This window comes from Leuciscus leuciscus (assembly GCF_965113295.1).
Source record: "Leuciscus leuciscus genome assembly, chromosome: 20".
NCBI lineage: Eukaryota > Metazoa > Chordata > Actinopteri > Cypriniformes > Leuciscidae > Leuciscus > Leuciscus leuciscus.
Genome location: NC_138744.1, coordinates 25,124,869 through 25,141,986, shown reverse-complemented (window position 1 = coordinate 25,141,986; position 17,118 = coordinate 25,124,869). Strand labels below are relative to the sequence as shown.

Here is a 17,118-nt window from a genome sequence, read left to right as displayed (position 1 = left end):
TAACCAGTATTTACAGTACTTTAAATATAAAAATGTAAATATACAAATTATTTTCAAATAAAATAAAAAATAAAAAATAAAAGACAAGATTTGGTCCTCAAAAAGCCTGTCTTATATTCGGAACAATACGGTATATAAAAATATATAATTTCATTATCAGTATTACATTTTAAATAGCCCTGAACACAATCTACTGCTCTCTAGAGCAGGGGTTTTCAACTGGTTCTGTGCCAGGGACCACCATTCTGACTAACAAGTAATCGGCGGCCCACTATTGTGTGTGTCTGTGTGTGTAGTGTGTGGATTCCTTTGTCAGATAGCACAGTCAGACGTCGAGTTGAGGAACTGGCTTTTAAAAAAAAAATATATATATTTTATGAGTTTGTCATGTCATTTTGCTGTGTACTGAACCTATTCACGGCTCCAACAACATTTCATGCCAAATCGCTATATTTCCTTGTTTAAAATGTACTGCAAGATGCAGTTTCTTTCCAAATCGCGATAAGCGGCAAACCTATTTTTAGCCTAAACGCGATACATCCTCTCGACTAATCAGAATTCTCTCTCTCTCTCTCTCACCCTCAAATCACTCGCGCGTATCGCGCCAGACGCTCAATTTGCCTCATTCGCGCGACCGCGCCGCGCTAAACGCCTCACCCCTGGTTCACACCGGATGCGGAAGCGTCGCGGAACGGAAAATCACGCGCGGTCCGGCGCCTGCCTGTTCACACTAGACGCGTATTCTCCGCGGCGGTCGACAAGCGCTTCTGCTCAGTTGTTGTTTATTCAGAGCTATTTTTACATCATGGGTAAGTAAATAACCTCATAAAATGAATACACCATGTTTCTGTAACCAAGAAGTTTGTACACTTCTTTTATTAATCCGTTGTCGAGACACACACACAGCCAGAGAGAGAATATGGTAGATAGTTTTTTTTCTTTGTTTGTTTTCATCTTTCTAGTCTGTTTAGATACACAAATATGATCGCATTTGTCACTCGCGGTATTTTAATTTGAAAATTGCTTTTATTTTGACAATTGACCGGATGTCTCGTGTTTCTTGGTGTGACTTCCTGCCGGAATGGACGCGAATCACTCGCGGCTTGCGCAAAAAATAGACCAGACGCCGAAACTGGCGCTCCACGGCGCGGGCCGGCCGCGGCATGCCGCGGCGCTCCGCGTCTGGTGTGAACGACACCATAGGTTAACATGGGCGCCGAAAGGAAGCGGCCTCCGTTCCGCGCCGCTTCGGCGTCGCTTCGGCGGCCGGTGTGAATGGGCCGTCAGGCCGGGTTCACACCGGACGCAGAAGCGGCGCGGAACGGAGGCCGCTTCCTTTCGGCGCCCATGTTAACCTATGGTGTCGTTCACACCAGAAGCGGAGCGCCGCGGCACGCCGCAGCCGGCCCGCGCCGTGAAGCGCCAGTTTCGGCGTCTGGTCTATTTTCTGCGCGACCGCGAGTGATCCGCGTCCATTCCGGCAGGAAGTCACACCAAGAAACACGAGACATCCGGTCAATTGTCAACATAAAAGCAATTTTCAAATTAAAATACCGCGAGTGACAAATGCGATCATATTTGTGTATCTAAACAGACTAGAAAGATGAAAACAAACAAAGAAAAAAAAACTGTCTACATTTTTCTCTCTCTGGCTGCGTGTGTGTCTCGACAACGGATTAATAAAAGAAGTGTATAAACTTCTTGGTTACAGAAACATGGTGTATTCATTTTATGAGGTTACTTACCCATGATGTAAACAATAGCTCTGAATAAACAACAACTGAGCAGAAGCGCTTGTCGACCGCCGCGGAGAATACGCGTCTGGTGTGAACAGGCAGGCGCCGGACCGCGCGTGATTTTCCATTCCGCGCCGCTTCGCCGTCCGGTGTGAACCAGGCGTCATGGGCCTTTCACACCGGACGCAGAAGCGGCGCGGAACGGAGGCCGCTTCCTTTCGGCGCCCATGTTAACCTATGGTGTCGTTCACACCAGAAGCGGAGCGCCGCGGCACGCCGCAGCCGGCCCGCGCCGTGAAGCGCCAGTTTCGTCGTCTGGTCTATTTTTTGCGCGACCGCGAGTGATCCGCGTCCATTCCGGCAGGAAGTCACACCAAGAAACATGAGATATCCGGTCAATTGTCAAAATAAAAGCAATTTTCAAATTAAAATACCGCGAGTGACAAATGCGATCATATTTGTGTATCTAAACAGACTAGAAAGATGAAAACAAACAAAGAAAAAAAACTATCTACCATATTCTCTCTCTGGCTGTGTGTGTGTCTCGACAACGGATTAATAAAAGAAGTGTACAAACTTCTTGGTTACAGAAACATGGTGTATTCATTTTATGAGGTTATTTACTTACCCATGATGTAAAAAATAGCTCTGAATAAACAACAACTGAGCAGAAGTGCTTGTCGACAGCCGCGGAGAATACGCGTCTGGTGTGAACAGGCAGGTGCCGGACCGCGCGTGATTTTCCATTCCGCGCCGCTTCGGCGTCCGGTGTGAACCAGGCGTCACCCCTCATTTACACTGCACACATCTGCGGCGCATTACCGCTGCGACATGGCTACCGGAGCTGATCGCGCCCATTCTAGTCAATGCTTGTGTTTACACCGGCCAGGACGCGGCGCGTTTCTCCGGGCCGCTTCGCTAAATATAGGCGCCTAGTATATTTTTGACGGACGCGCGTCCAAGTCGCACCGGGAATACAAAATAAAAGTAAAAAAAAACATTGTCAAATTCAAAATAAACACCCTGTGCAAACTCCCAAACGTATTACACACCAATATCCTTGGTAAACCATAGACTGTATGGTAGAAACTCAAAAATCAAGAAAAACCACGTCGGACAGGCAAATCACGTGGTCTCGCGCATCCAGTCGCTCCGCTTCTGAAATGCTCCTGGTGTGAGTTGGCACCGCGTGGAGGACGGAATAAAACCTTGTCGCAGACGTAATGCGCCGCAGATGTGTGCAGTGTAAATGAGGGGTTATTCGCGCTGCAGGACCTCCAGATGCGCGTAAACACGTCTTTACATTGACTTGACATGAAAATCACTTGCGCCAGACGCTCTATTCGCGTTTGGTGTGAACGCTACTCACTCACTCACTCACTCACTCACTCACTCACTCACTCACTCACACAAGGTCATGTTGTGATTTGTTTTATGTAAAGCGGACAATGGTTCTACTTTTTATGGGTTCGACACTTTACTGAATGCCAATGTATTTATTACTGACTGACTTGCCTTTTTTTTAAGACAAACTTTTTTTTTATGGAAAAAAAGTGATTTAAATAGTGAAATTACGTAGGCTGGAATGCATGTCACGGACCACATGCAATGCCGCCGCGGACCACCAGGGGGCCACGGACCACCGGTTGAAAACCCCTGCTCTGGAGTATGGTACCACCATAACCAATTACAAAATTTAAAATGAAGCCCCTTTTTGGCAATTTGGTTATAGTTGTTACTGATTTTCAATCAGTTTGAAATGTTGAAACACTTTCTCATGTTTCATAATAATAATAATTAATTAATTAATTATTCACTGGGTATCATGAAGTAACAAAATGAACAACTTGTTTACAGTATTTATTAATTTAGGGTATTTTATAAATATACTTTTGCCAATTGAAAATTCATATTAATTAATACATGAACGTCTTGGGTTACGACTGTAACCCTTGTTCCCTGAGAACAGACACTGCATCCTGAGACACTACTGGGGAATGCCTCACCCCTCATTTACACTGCACACATCTGCGGCGCATTACGGCTGCGACACTCAGACTGGTATCTGAAGCAACTGTCAAATCACGTATTGGCCAGCGACAGCCCATGACATCATACTAGTGCGACCAGGAAGTATATAAGGGGCGCCTAGAGAACATGTCATTCACTTATCATCTGAAGGGACTGTGCAGGCAGCCCGGAGGCATAGCAACGAGATGCAGGGAAACTGGGAACAAGGGTTACAGTCGTAACCCGAGACGTTCCTTTTCGAAAGGGAACTCACAATGTGTCCTGAGACACTACTATGCTGCCATGCTGAGGGGAGTGCATGCCAAGACTGGGGAACGATGTCCGCCAAGTTCACCCACAGGTGTCTCTCCATTGCCACCATTGCCCTACCAACCGCAGTGGTGGTCTGCTCAGTGGCGCGAAGAGTCAGGTGAGAGGTACCTCATGAGAGATAGCCAGATTAAAGGGATTGCAAAAAAGATAGTAACCAGCTCACACCGGACAAAGAGACGGGCATCCTGGGGAGCAGGACTCAGAATAACGCTTTCCAAACCCTTATAATCGAGGGGAGTTACTCTGCTCGACCTTGGACCTACAGAGCGCTATCCTTTTCAAAGCACTGTGTACTCTAAATAGGGTCCCTAATGAGATAAGTACCTCCAGCTCTATCAGGAGCTGATCTACCAAAGGGGTTCATAGGAATCTCTCGACCTTCAGATCAAACTCAGGGAGGGAGGTTCTTCTAAGGGATGACCCTCTTGAACTAAGGAGTTCCTAACAGCCTAATAAACACTGATCTACCACAGAGGTCTCATGAGAGTCCTTCAACCTTCTGACCAGACTCAGGGAGCGGAGTACTCTACAGAAAGACCCTCTCAACTGAGGGGAGTTGAGAGAACCTAAGCTCAACAGAGTAGAGCATCGACCAAGCTCTAAGGCAATAAGAGGGAGGCTCCTGAGGAGCCTGCAACTTGATGTAACTCTAGGGAGCTAGGATTCTGAATTAGCTGGAAGTGCTAAAAAAACCTAGCCCGACCCGAAGGATTGCCTTCAAGGTGGCCTGAGGAGGGCATACTACTTGGTAACGAATCTAGAACTCTAGGGCTAGCACCAGGGAGGCTCCTGTGAGGCCTGCAACATGATATCAGTCTGCGCCATTCTAGGGAGCCAGGACACTCATTAGCTATTATGCTAAGAACCTAGCTTAACCCGGAGGATTGCTTTCAATGTGGCCCATGGAGGGCCAACTACTTGGTAGCAAATCAATTTCTAGCAGAGATAGCCACCAGAGGATACTGGACTTGGGATACTCATTCACATTACCAACACGAGCGATGTACTCAGCTTAGTGCTTTTTTTACCCTTTAACCCTCTGAGGTCTAAGGTGTTTTTGGGGTCCTTGAGATGTTTTGACATGCCCTGACATTTGTGCTTTTTTTAGTTGCTTATAAACATATTAATGGCAAAGGTGTCATTACACCAGTGGCGGCAGCTGGTCTTTCAAAGAGGGGAAGCTCATTTTTGGCCTACATCATAAAAATTTTCCATTTATTTATACGTAAATTCTGCCCTACGTTCCTTTTCAAGAAAATGCTCTGTGACCCTGTCTTACCAACTAGGCGTCTTTTCCAGTGACTTGACCAGTGTCCTCTCAATGGCCAGCAGAGCTAGGTATAATTGTATAAATGTAATAATATAATAAAGGTATAAATAATAATATAATAAAGTATAATAATACTAATAATATATATATTTTAATTATTTTAATTATTTTAATTATTATTTTTTAATTATTACTAATAATAATATAAAAAATATAATAAGTAGTAATATAATAAAGGCATAAATGTATAATTGTGTGAAATGTATCATGAAAATTGGCTAGCAATTTCGCCAAGCAAATACCAAGAAATAGGTTGCAGCAGTTTGTCTTTCGACTGAAAAATCCGCGATGGGACTGAGCTTGAATAGCTCCAGTGTCAGCGACTTTTTATAGTATGAAATCGCTGTCAATCAAAAGGAGATGCAGTCTTTCGACAGACCCAGGAGTCCAGGCCAGCCCACTCCTCCATTCACCTCCAGAGACGCTGAGCGTCCGTGGGCGGGACATAATCGCAGCATTTATCCAATGACCATCTAGTTTCGAAGCACTGAAAAAAACTGTTCAAAGCAGCCCCATTGAAGTCAATGGACGATAGGCTTCAACAGGGAAATGCACTGTGACGCTACGGGAATGCATGAGAAGAAAATCGAGTTAGCTGACCTGCTATATGTAGCTGATTCTGAACGAACTTGTCTTTGAGATGAACATGTTCTAACGCAATTTTAATCAATAAAATGTTAACACAATAGTACATATTTGACCATAATTTTTTTTTACATTATAGGGGAAGCCTAGTTTCCCTTGCAGTCTTAAAGAAATCCACATTGCATTACACTCTATTTAGCACAAACAGGGCTACCATAATATGTGAGCAACATGTATGTAAATGTTTGTATTTTTGAGAGAATAATGTTTATGCATGGTTATTGAAAAAACTAAAAATTAAAGTTCCGGAAATAAGGCCACAAGACACATACTAAATATGTGTCCACAAGACTTTTGACTAATGGACGTTGTCGCCCAGAGTTTTTGCTTCAAAATGATCTGAAATTCATCCTGCCTAATCATTCACATAAAACAATACATTGATTTAAATTTTGTTAGACACTTTTTGTTTGGAAAGGCAATATGCGTGGGGGTGTGAATGATCATGAATAATGTTGTGGTTCACACCTGAGAAGACAATGACCCACATAATGAGCTGCATAATGAGCCTTTCAGTCAGGTGTATCACAAGAAAGAATGCAAAAAAAAAATAAAAAAATTATATATATATATACTACAGAATTGGTTCAAAGTTAGAGTTGGAAACATCTTTTTGTCTTTTTCCACAAATTTTGTATGCATGCAAATTGTATAATATCCAAGGTAAACATTTCTAGTAATTGTGCAGTTAATTCTCATACTGTGGAATATGTATCCTCTCCCCAAATTTGTCACTAAAAAGGTTACAATTAGAACAACAATTACAATTTTAACAATATGTCAAGTGTCTTTCTTTGTAAAAAGTATACATTTTATCATACGTATTTCAAAGTTAAGGATTCATTAGTTTGAATATTGGAACAAACACTATAATAACATCTTAGTTGATAATTCAATATACCTAGTTTACTTTTGACAAAACATCCCATCCTATATATTAAACATATGGGCAGAAATTGGTGATCAAAAGCTTATTTGATGTGAAAACTTTATAATCTATCCAAAACTTATCAACAAAATCTTGTCTAAGCATTCATATTTCATCTGTAACATATCGTTTTTAGGATATATTAGCATTGAAATGTTAATTTGCAGTTTAATATGTTGCTTATACAAAGACATTTTATTTCAACATATTTCTTTATTTGAGATTTATACTCATCTCAGTATAGCAATATAGTTTGGTAAAAGCTAAACTAGTAGATGTGCTCATGTAAAAATAACATGTAAGTGCGAGTGTGAATGAACGGCACAGATGCGCGCTGTTGTTTACTACAGCTGTACATCATTCTCATTCACACACTAGGGGTGGGAATCTCTAGGCACCTCACGATTCGATTTGATTACGATTCAGAGGGTAACGATTATCGTTGCATCTTTTTTTTTTTTTTTTGGCTACTTGGTACTTTTAAAGCAAAGTATTTATGATGACCCATAAAGAATTTACTTCCAATACTTCCTATATTAATTTTATTAATAAAACAAATGGAAGTGATTTGGCAAGTCAACTGCAAGGTTACATTTGCCAGCATATGTCCCAACATTGCAAAGAACCAACAGGAAAATAAATGTGTGCCTGTACTAGTAGCATACTTATAGTAAATTAATACAAACTTCAGCATATTCTGAATCTCTAGCATTTAATAATAGACTTCTAACCAACATCCTCCTGTTATTTCCAATAAGAAATATAATCCATCCAAAAACATTTTGCTGTAGCAAAATCACAAACAGTTTTTGTTAAAAAAATATAGAATTATGTACCAGCAGCTATCATACAAACATAATGCTTGTGGACTTACGCATATTCTGAATAATTGGTAACATACAAAGCCGCTTTTATACACAACTAGAGTTAACATACTGAACACTGTCCTGAATAGGAGGGAATACTTAGTTGGCTCAACCCGAGCATCATTGGTGCAGGTCACAAGGGGCTTCAGAGCTCTGGGAGTGAAGTATTCTAAGACAAACTTTGAACAAGGGGAGTTGATATCAGCTTAACCTGAGATAAAGCTCAAGGGTAGAGGCCTGAACAAATACTGACTCTTGCTCCAAGACAGGTTGCTGTCTGAGCTAAGCTCTGGAGGTGTGGAGGCCTCAACAGGATGAAATTCCATGGAGGAGGCCTAAAACACTCAATCCCATGACTTGATGGTCAAAATCAAGAGCTTTCACAGGAGAGCGTGCTCTAAAAGGCCACAACCTAGACAATGCTACTAACCAGAGCTCTAGAGAGTGGAGGCTTCAGCATTGTTCTTGTCACTCTCTAAGCGAGAGGAAGCCTAACAACATCCAGGTGACAACCACAGGGGAGGCTTTTCAAAGAAAAAGCCTGCAACACCTGGCTACTTGTCTGTGCCAAACACCACTGGGGAACTGTAGCTCAGCTTATCGCTTTTATTCTAGTATCAGGAGGAGTCCAGCTCAACCTAGGCAGGTTGAGGAGGCCACAGGACCTGCAACTCGCATTATCCACGCCTGGAGCTCAATGGAGCGGTGGCTTCCAATATGATGTCACAGGGTGATTGTCATGGTGGCCAACAGAGGACAGCGCTTGAAGTCATGATCTATCTGGAGCTTGGGGGAGCGGAGGTTCCAGCATAGTGCCCTTTACTCTCTCAGCGAGAGGAGCTAAACCTAGGGGGGTTTAACAAGGAGGCCTCCCTGAGGGCCATACGCTTGAAATCGATCTTGCCTGGAGCTCTGTAGAGCGGTGGCTTATTGAATAACTCTCTAAACAAGAGGAAGCTAACTCAAACAGAATGATTATCAAGACGGCCCCTTCTTTAGAGGGCCGAACGCCTGTGATATAAATTATCTGGAGCTCAGATGAAATGACTCTCTAATTGAGAGTAGGCCAAGTCACTCACTACAGGTGATGTGTTTCGTTCTAATGCTACCCATCATATAAAGACCTCACAAATGACTCTTAGTTAGAGGAGGCATATAGTAAGGGTGTCACGATAACCTTCCCTAAAAATGGGAGCTCCAGGGCCCCAGTTCAAATTTGCCCCTCTTTTTTACTGATATGATGAACAAACATCCCCTTATTCCTTTGCTGAGTTCGCTATAGTTTTAAATTTTTCACAGTGGTGAAACAACCTGCAAAGCTCAACCTGTGACTTCAAAGAGCGGAGGCCTTAATTTAAATGAGGCCTGCCATAACCACAGAACTATCAGCTGTACACAACATGTAGAGAATTTCACGAGTTCACACTTACATATAATCAGATAGAGTAAAGGTATGTGTATTTGGAGTGCTGTCCGAGGGGAGGGCTCCGAGCAGCTCTGTGTCTGCATGTAGGTACAGTGGTGAAACCTGTTTGAACTGTATTATTCTACACTACTTTAGCTGCACACTGTGATACTTCTTCAACTTATAGCACCAGAGTGAGAGCCCTATCCAGAGTAAGTTTATCATCTTCAATAAACAGTCTCTCTCTGACTCATGTACTGTTGGTTTTTTCAATAAGTTGGTCTCTAATTAATTAGTTACGGACAGCACCGCATTTGCATGACTCAGCAAGGCTTCTTAAATCAGCGACAGACTGGCTGGCTGACTCACCTGACCATTGGCATCTTTGTCTGAAAATTAAATGTTTTAGCAGCATGCTAGGAGTCTTTTAAAAATGTTCCTTTATTCATGCAACAGGGTCAGAGTATGTATTTGCGATTGCAAAGCATCTGGTAGATCCGTAATCATTCCACTCTGAGACAATGGAGGAGAAGCTTGCTTTTTCTATCATTTGGGAAGTCATCCAAGCCTGCAGCATTAAGTACGTCTGAAATGACACATATCAGCGCTCCCATGGCATGACAGGTTCACCAGCTTGGGACAGAAATGGCTTAGTTGGAGCTCTACAGCTTAGATCAGGCCCAAAAAATCAAGCCCGACCCTACCCGAGCCTGTGCACGTTGTGTCCCGGTCCGGCCCAACACATTAACTGTAATTATGAGCCCAAGCCCGATTTAAACCTGACCATTTTTTAATACATGGGCCGTTATAACTGACGTTTTCAACTACAAGAGTTGTTTGAACTACAGAAATCTGTTTAGAATTATCTTAATGAACAAAGAAACAAGGACGAAGCAAGTAAACTGTGTTTTTTGTTTATTCAGAATGGAATGGATCACAAATGGATCCGAATGAAGAAAGGTAAAAAAAAAAAAACGTGAACAATGATGAACACAGAAAATGAACAAGAATGAACTTTGGATGGCCTAGGAGTAGGCCTACTACTCTAATATAATTCAACAAGGTTTTAGAATATAGAATAGCCTATTTACATGGTTCTACATGTTGTCATGCAAGAACAAGATTGCGTCCACAGCTGCTGGTTTCAGAGCGGTCCTCCTCTGCTTTATCGTTCGGTCAGCTGAGCTGAACACCCGCTCGCTGCTGCTGCTTGTTGGAATGCAAAGGACTGATCTTGCCAGCCTGGCTAGTTTTGGGTACACCAATCCGTTGACTTTCCACCATTTCAGTAGGTCCCTGTCGTCATCCATGGTATGCCTCTGTGAATTGTACATGGCCACTTCATGCTCATCTGGTTCGTTAAAATCATCTTGGTTCTCCCACTCGGCAATGTCGGAGTCTCTCCTGGGCCTGGCTGCTGGTGGTGTGAAGCCAGTACTGCTCATTGCACTGTCAGCCGCTGCAGCATCTTTCTCCACAGGCAAGAGTAGGGTGCGAACGTGGGCATGTACTTCAGATATCTCTTTAGGAGACATCATCCTCAATTTGTTGAAATTGGGCCAGAGGAAAAGAGCAACTTTGAGCAGCATGATCACCTGGATTTTTAGCACTATGAACTCGGCATGTCTCTGGCGCACAAAGGCTTGCTGCGAAAAGTCGGTGGGAGAGGGCTGGCAATGTCTCTTCAGTCTCTCAAACCAGAGGCAGACCAGGTTTATGGTTGCATATTTGTCACCCTCCAATTCTCTCTGGGCATTATAGAATGGCTCCAAAAAGGTGACCAGAAAGCTCAATAAGTCAGGTGCAATATTTCCGATGCGCTCAAGCTCACCACGGGTCTCCAGCTTCTCCCGTAGCTCTGGGTATATGTCCTGCACTGACTTGAGTGTGAGGTAAACTGTGCTAAATCGTTTCTCCCCCATCTGTAGCACTGTCTTCGATAATTGCCCAACCAGGCCAGATTGTTTCAGATAACTCACGAGTCCTTTAGCAGCAGATATGGTCTCTCCAATATCCAGTGCATTGTCGGCCAGTGTGTCGGCATGCAGAACGTGGCGAAGGACAGTATTAATTAGGTGATCGAGACAAGAAAGCCTCCTATATGGTTCCAGGGCTTTGATTATGTTGCTGCCTTCATCTGTTACCCACACTATTCGCCTGAGGGAGCTAGGGTTGAGACCAAATTTGTTGATCAGCAGGCACACTATCTTGCGTCTGATATTTTTCCCCATTTTAGCATCCTCCACAGGAAACATTGTTGTGGTGAGAGTTTTACCAACTAATGTATAGTTGTCTGTGATATAATGGCACGTTATTGCGATGTAACTTAGCTTTTTGTAGTCATCAATCCACATATCCGTGCTCATCCCTACTTCTCCATTCTTCAAATTTAAAAACAGCCCCTAATTTAAAAACAAATGATCGTTGCGACGGAAGCAAATCAATCAAAACTAACTTTAGATGGAAAATAACTTAACTCTGCTATAAAGCCAAAACAATCTCTGTTACCTTAAATTATACGCTTATCTCTGTGAAGCTGCTTTGAAACAATCTACGTTGTTAAAAGCGCTATATAAATGAAGATGACTTGACTGACTTGACTTCAAAGCATCTTTGAATCTGTGCCAGAACTTCCCTCCTCTCATCTGCCTTTTCTAGGCAAGCCTTGGAAACGGTGCTATGGTGAGGCAGGATGGACTGGGCTGATACACTTGAGCTAGCCCCTGGGATCCCTGGCCACTTACAACGTAAAATGGCCTTATGTACCTGCAGCAAAACTCAACACATTTCTCTGTGAGGGTTTGCCTTGCCCTCAGGGGTATGTTTGGAGAAGTAACAAAAGAGGACTTTGAAGGCTGACCATCATCCTTTCTGTCATGGCAAGCCTGCTTCATGTGTCTGTTCATCGTCGAAGTCCCCGTTTTTTTGCTGTCATAGGCGAGCAGTGTGCCGCACTTAATGCATTCGACAAAGCCAACATATAGACCTTATGTGCCAGAGAAACGAGGGCGCCGCCATATTGACTTTAGAATATTGACTTTTAACTGACGTTTTTGTGTTCACTCTGTATATTTCTATGGCATTGCTGTCCAGGAGTAATTAGCTTTTGAAGTGGATTTACTTAAATGTAAAGATAACGAAAGTTATCATGAGGACTGTAATGTTTAAAGCAGATGACTTTACAAATGTCAGTCGACCGGGAATATTTTAAAACGAGCCGTTCATTAATAAACACAGAATCGCAGAATCGCTGTGAAAATACAGACCGGAAGTCAAAAGACAACGACACTGCGCTGAAAAGGGGCGGGGCTACATAAGGTCTATAGGTTGTCACTGCCCACGACTTGTTTAAAATGGTTCCATACCTCCGACTTTCCTCCAAACTTGCTCAAAGTTAATTCTCCTGTTTTTCTTTTTTCTTTACATCTTCAAGCTCCATGTTGCACTTAAGCTACACAATACAGCACAGCAGGTCCGGTGTGATGCGTGCGAGTGGAGGAGACGCTGCGCATTTTGTAATTTTGTAGCCTAACTTGATGATTAAAAAAACACAAATGCTTGATCAAGGGCCGGGCCCGGCCCGAGGATAGTAGCTAGAAATATCGGCCCGACCCGCAGGTCAAGTTCGGGCTCAGGCTAGGACAGAGAATCTAAGCTCTAGTAGGACGTATAAATAAGGTCATCCTCGTCGCCAAATTCAGCAGTTCAGTAGAATGCGTTCAACATGAGTTGAATGGTGCTACTGTATTTTCCAAGATGGATCACATAATTGCACATAATATTGCACATAATTTGGCTCATTCCGGCAGGTTTTACGCTTATACCAAAAGTGCACCACTGATCTATATAAGTGAAGCACACATAAAGCTGCCCCTCAAATGATGTTTTATAAACAAAGTTCGGGAGGAGCATGTTCAAATAATCAATCCAATCAACTTGTCATCAAACAATTACTATGTCTACCCTATCAACATGAGAAGAAGCATATATATATTCACTCTGTCAACTCACCTAAAATTCCTTGACAGTTTTTCAGCATCCCTCCACCACCCCGACTCCTCACTCTTGGCTTATTCTTTCACAGCCAGGAATACGGGGGGAGTACTCTGGGTTCGGGCCAAATACCGAGGCCGGAGCCCTCTCCTCGGACAGCACGCCAAATACGCTTTTATTCTATCTGACTTATTTGTAAGTATGAACTCGTGAAACAGTTCTCGAGTTTTTTTTCCCATGGTTTATTGCACTTAAACGGTCAAATAGACACAAAATATTGTCAAAATGCCTGTCTTGGCGAGTATTCAGGAAAACACAGGAATGAGGTCTGCTGTCGGCATTGAGAATTAAAGATCCGTGCAGCTCTTAAAGAGACAGCAGCCTAATGTACTGTTATCATGTTAATCAAAGAACAAGACAAAGAGAAAATCACTCACTGCTCTTGACTGATTAACGTTTGTAACTTTAATTGTAAGCATTAAACTGTATTTAATTTTTACAATGAAGACTATCCAGTGTTATTTTACATTTGATTACTTTAATTAATTTCTGTAGTAATACTATTAGATCCACCTGAAAAACACAAAGCCATGTTTATAAAATTTTTCTCTTAATTCTATTGTATTTATTTATGCTATAATTTGCTATTTTTTTGTTCTTATTTTATTACCGACTGTTCACTTGTCTTTTTTGTAAATTGAGTTCAGAGTTTCAAAAAAGCCTCCCTGTGCTGTGTGAAAGCTATTGCAACAAAATTACCCAAATTATCAAAAAAATATGATGATAATAAAAATATCTATATGGCAGTATATATTACAGTTTTCCCAGTGGTATCGAAAAATTATATAGAATATCGATATTTTTCAAGGTATCATATCGAATTTAGAAATTCCAGAACTGTGACAACACTAAACCTGACTGCACTATTCCAGCAACTCAAAGAAATGGGTCTCATACATATCGCAGCAATCGCAGCACAGTGACGGCATACATTGATTCTAGAAAAGACACCGAGCTCATAGTTGATGCCAGCCCTGTAGTTCTAGGGGCAATTCTCCTTCAGAACCACAGATGTCCATCATTGCTTATGCTAGTAGAGCTCTCACTGATGTTGAAAGATGATTCTGTCAAACAGATTGTGAATCACTCGCAATAGTGCGGAGTTGCAAACATTTTCACCTTTATATCTACAGAAATACATTCACACTGAAAACAGACACCAGACAATAGACACTCAAGCTCATCAGTAATAATACTTGTTCCAAACTGCCCTCCCCCTCGAATTGAATGTCATATGCATACCATTCTGCTGAACAATTGATGCATAAACGATAAAAGTGCTCAGCATTGTGGGAACACAAGGACATAGCAGCTTTCTAAGGGAATATCATGCAACACCACATCCCCATATACACTTATTGTCTTCATCACTCTGTCTCCTCTCCACCAATAAGCTGGTGTGTGGTGGGCATTTTGTCTCTTCTAATCAGAATGTTGTACCACGTGAGCATGGTGAGAATCTCTCACATGTATTGACATTACCAAGAAGCCTGATTTGGAGAAACTGACTACCATCAGGAGTGATATTTTCTCCAAGCATGTGTTTCGTATGTTTTCAAAAGCCTGGACTCAATAGTTGAAGCTGAACATTGAGTTATTCACCCAACATTATATGGTTAGAGATCAGTCAAAAAAAAAAATTATGTTGCTGTTTATTTTGTGTTTGCTGTTTTTTTTTTTTAAAGCTAGGGTAGGCAATGTTTTCATAAAATGTTTCATACATTTTCTTTTATTATAGAGGTTGAAAGACTCTTTACATCCAAATAGCAATCAATAATTAAAGTGTAATTTTTGTGTGTGTGTGTGTATATATATATATATATATATATATATATATATATATATATATATATATATATATATATATATACAGTATATTCTATGGAAGTCTCAGGACCGAAAACTGTTTGTCCAATCATTGCAGGACCGAAAACTGTTTGTCCAATCATTGCATTTGGTCCTCCCTGCCTGACAACCTATGAGTTTGCATACCTCCGCACACTCTGCTTGCGCAGACATCACATGCCATCAGCGAGTTCCATCAGGCTATGCAGAGTTGTAGACACATTGCTAGAGTCACCGAACACTGCAAACAACAGCAGCCACCTTTTACTCTTTCTCCTGAACCAAAACAATGAGCTTATTATCGTAATTATGAGATGAGAACTTGTGACGTTCTATGGAGCTGTTTCCTCAGACTCAGAATTATGCATTTCTATGGGAACCCTATCAATGCAGTTCGATATAACAGTCAGCACAACCCCCATGGACTGACAGCAATTGTACACCCCTTCCCCTGGTCCAACGGAAATCAGTAAGCAGTACATAGGGGCCATGGCAATACACTATCACTGGGCCCAGCAAGGGCAATTCCCAGGGATGCACCAGGAATCAGTACAGCTATTCCTTCAAAAATGTGTCCATTATTTACCAAAATTGGCACAAATGATTTTCAAAGCAAACAACTTTTTCAATGATAAAACAAGGGCTGGAATTGTTTAATGAAGCTTACCAGTGTGACATTCTGTGTGCTGATGGGAGCAGTCAAAGGTGAACTCTTTATTCTCATATTCACACAGTGTGTCCTGGGTGGTTGTGCCAAGTCTGACAGTCTTCAGGCCCAGTTGAGCGCAATCCCTGTGGGGCATACACGGCTCAGTGGATGAAGATGTGCTGGAGAAATAACCCTGGGGACACTTCTCACACACAGTGTTCCTCTCTGGTGTGCCTGCAGGACATATACATACACTCTCAATGCACAATTGCAATATGTAATTTTAGAATACAGAATACTTTGAATAGCAAAAACTAGGTCTACTTCTATATGCAAAGCAGGCACATTCATGGCATTCATCTGAATATTTATTCTGCTCTATATGTATATATCAGCATACTGTATAAATAATCCTGCCCAATACATTGTTTAAATTCTATTTTGTGCTACTTTGTTATTATATAATATTGAAAGTGAATATGTATTATAGTATGGAATAAGGTTGGTAATAAGGAACAATGCTACTATTTTAAACATGACTAAAGCTTTTTCAATGCTAAAACTCCCACATTTTCTCCAACATTCTTTATATCAAGAATGTATAATAATATGGATGTACCCACTGTGAAAAGATATATGAGAAAAGATTAAGAATCTAATTTTATTCAACCTAAACACCCATGTAGTCTGGTGTATGAAACATAGGAAGTGAGAGTTTTATGAAGAATTGTTTAGGATTCATCACTTGGACAAATGTCATTCACGTCACACATCTACTCACATGTTTAGGTCAAAAATGAGTCAGATCTATAAATGACTAAGATGAATAAAAAACAAAGAAGAAAAACAAAACAGAAACTATTAGTGGAGTTTAATTATGTGAATAAGGAACTAAGGAATTTTGAGGAACTAGATTTTTACTTTTGGGTCTCATTCTTAAACTGTGGATAGTCAAAAACGTGACAATAAGCCAAACTTACAATAATTTGTACTTTTTTCAGAATAGCAATAATGTGTGATATTGTTCAATCTAATACTGGACAGGTTCTGTGGTAAGCACGGTTTGGGCATCTATTATGCTAATTGATAACTGGCGTGTGCCTATTCATTTAGAATCCATCTACATTTGAACTATAGAGTTCTTACTCTATAGTTCTAATGTAGATGGATTCTAAATGAATAGGCACACGCCAGTTTGCCTATTCATTTGACCACTGAGCATTGTGGTGAGTTTTCCTTGTGCAAAAAACAAAATGGGGTCACTTAGTTGTGTCAATTTTTCTAACTTGTGTGTGCAGAAAAGGTTATCATGCAATAT

At 41.5% G+C, this 17,118-nt stretch overlaps 1 protein-coding gene and 1 long non-coding RNA gene across 2 annotated transcripts in view; one reads left to right on the top strand and one right to left on the bottom strand.

The window, feature by feature from the left end:
• LOC309484161 (tumor necrosis factor receptor superfamily member 11B-like) overlaps positions 1-17,118 on the bottom strand; it is a 48,226-nt gene that overhangs the window by 14,100 nt on the left and 17,008 nt on the right. Inside the window, exon 3 of the mRNA XM_082150423.1 lies at positions 15,819-16,034. Coding sequence (XP_082006549.1) covers positions 15,819-16,034 — 216 coding nt within the window. The remainder of the gene's footprint in view (positions 1-15,818; positions 16,035-17,118) is intronic.
• Positions 1-17,118, top strand: part of LOC309484288 — a 223,615-nt gene that overhangs the window by 201,292 nt on the left and 5,205 nt on the right. The window lies entirely within an intron of this gene.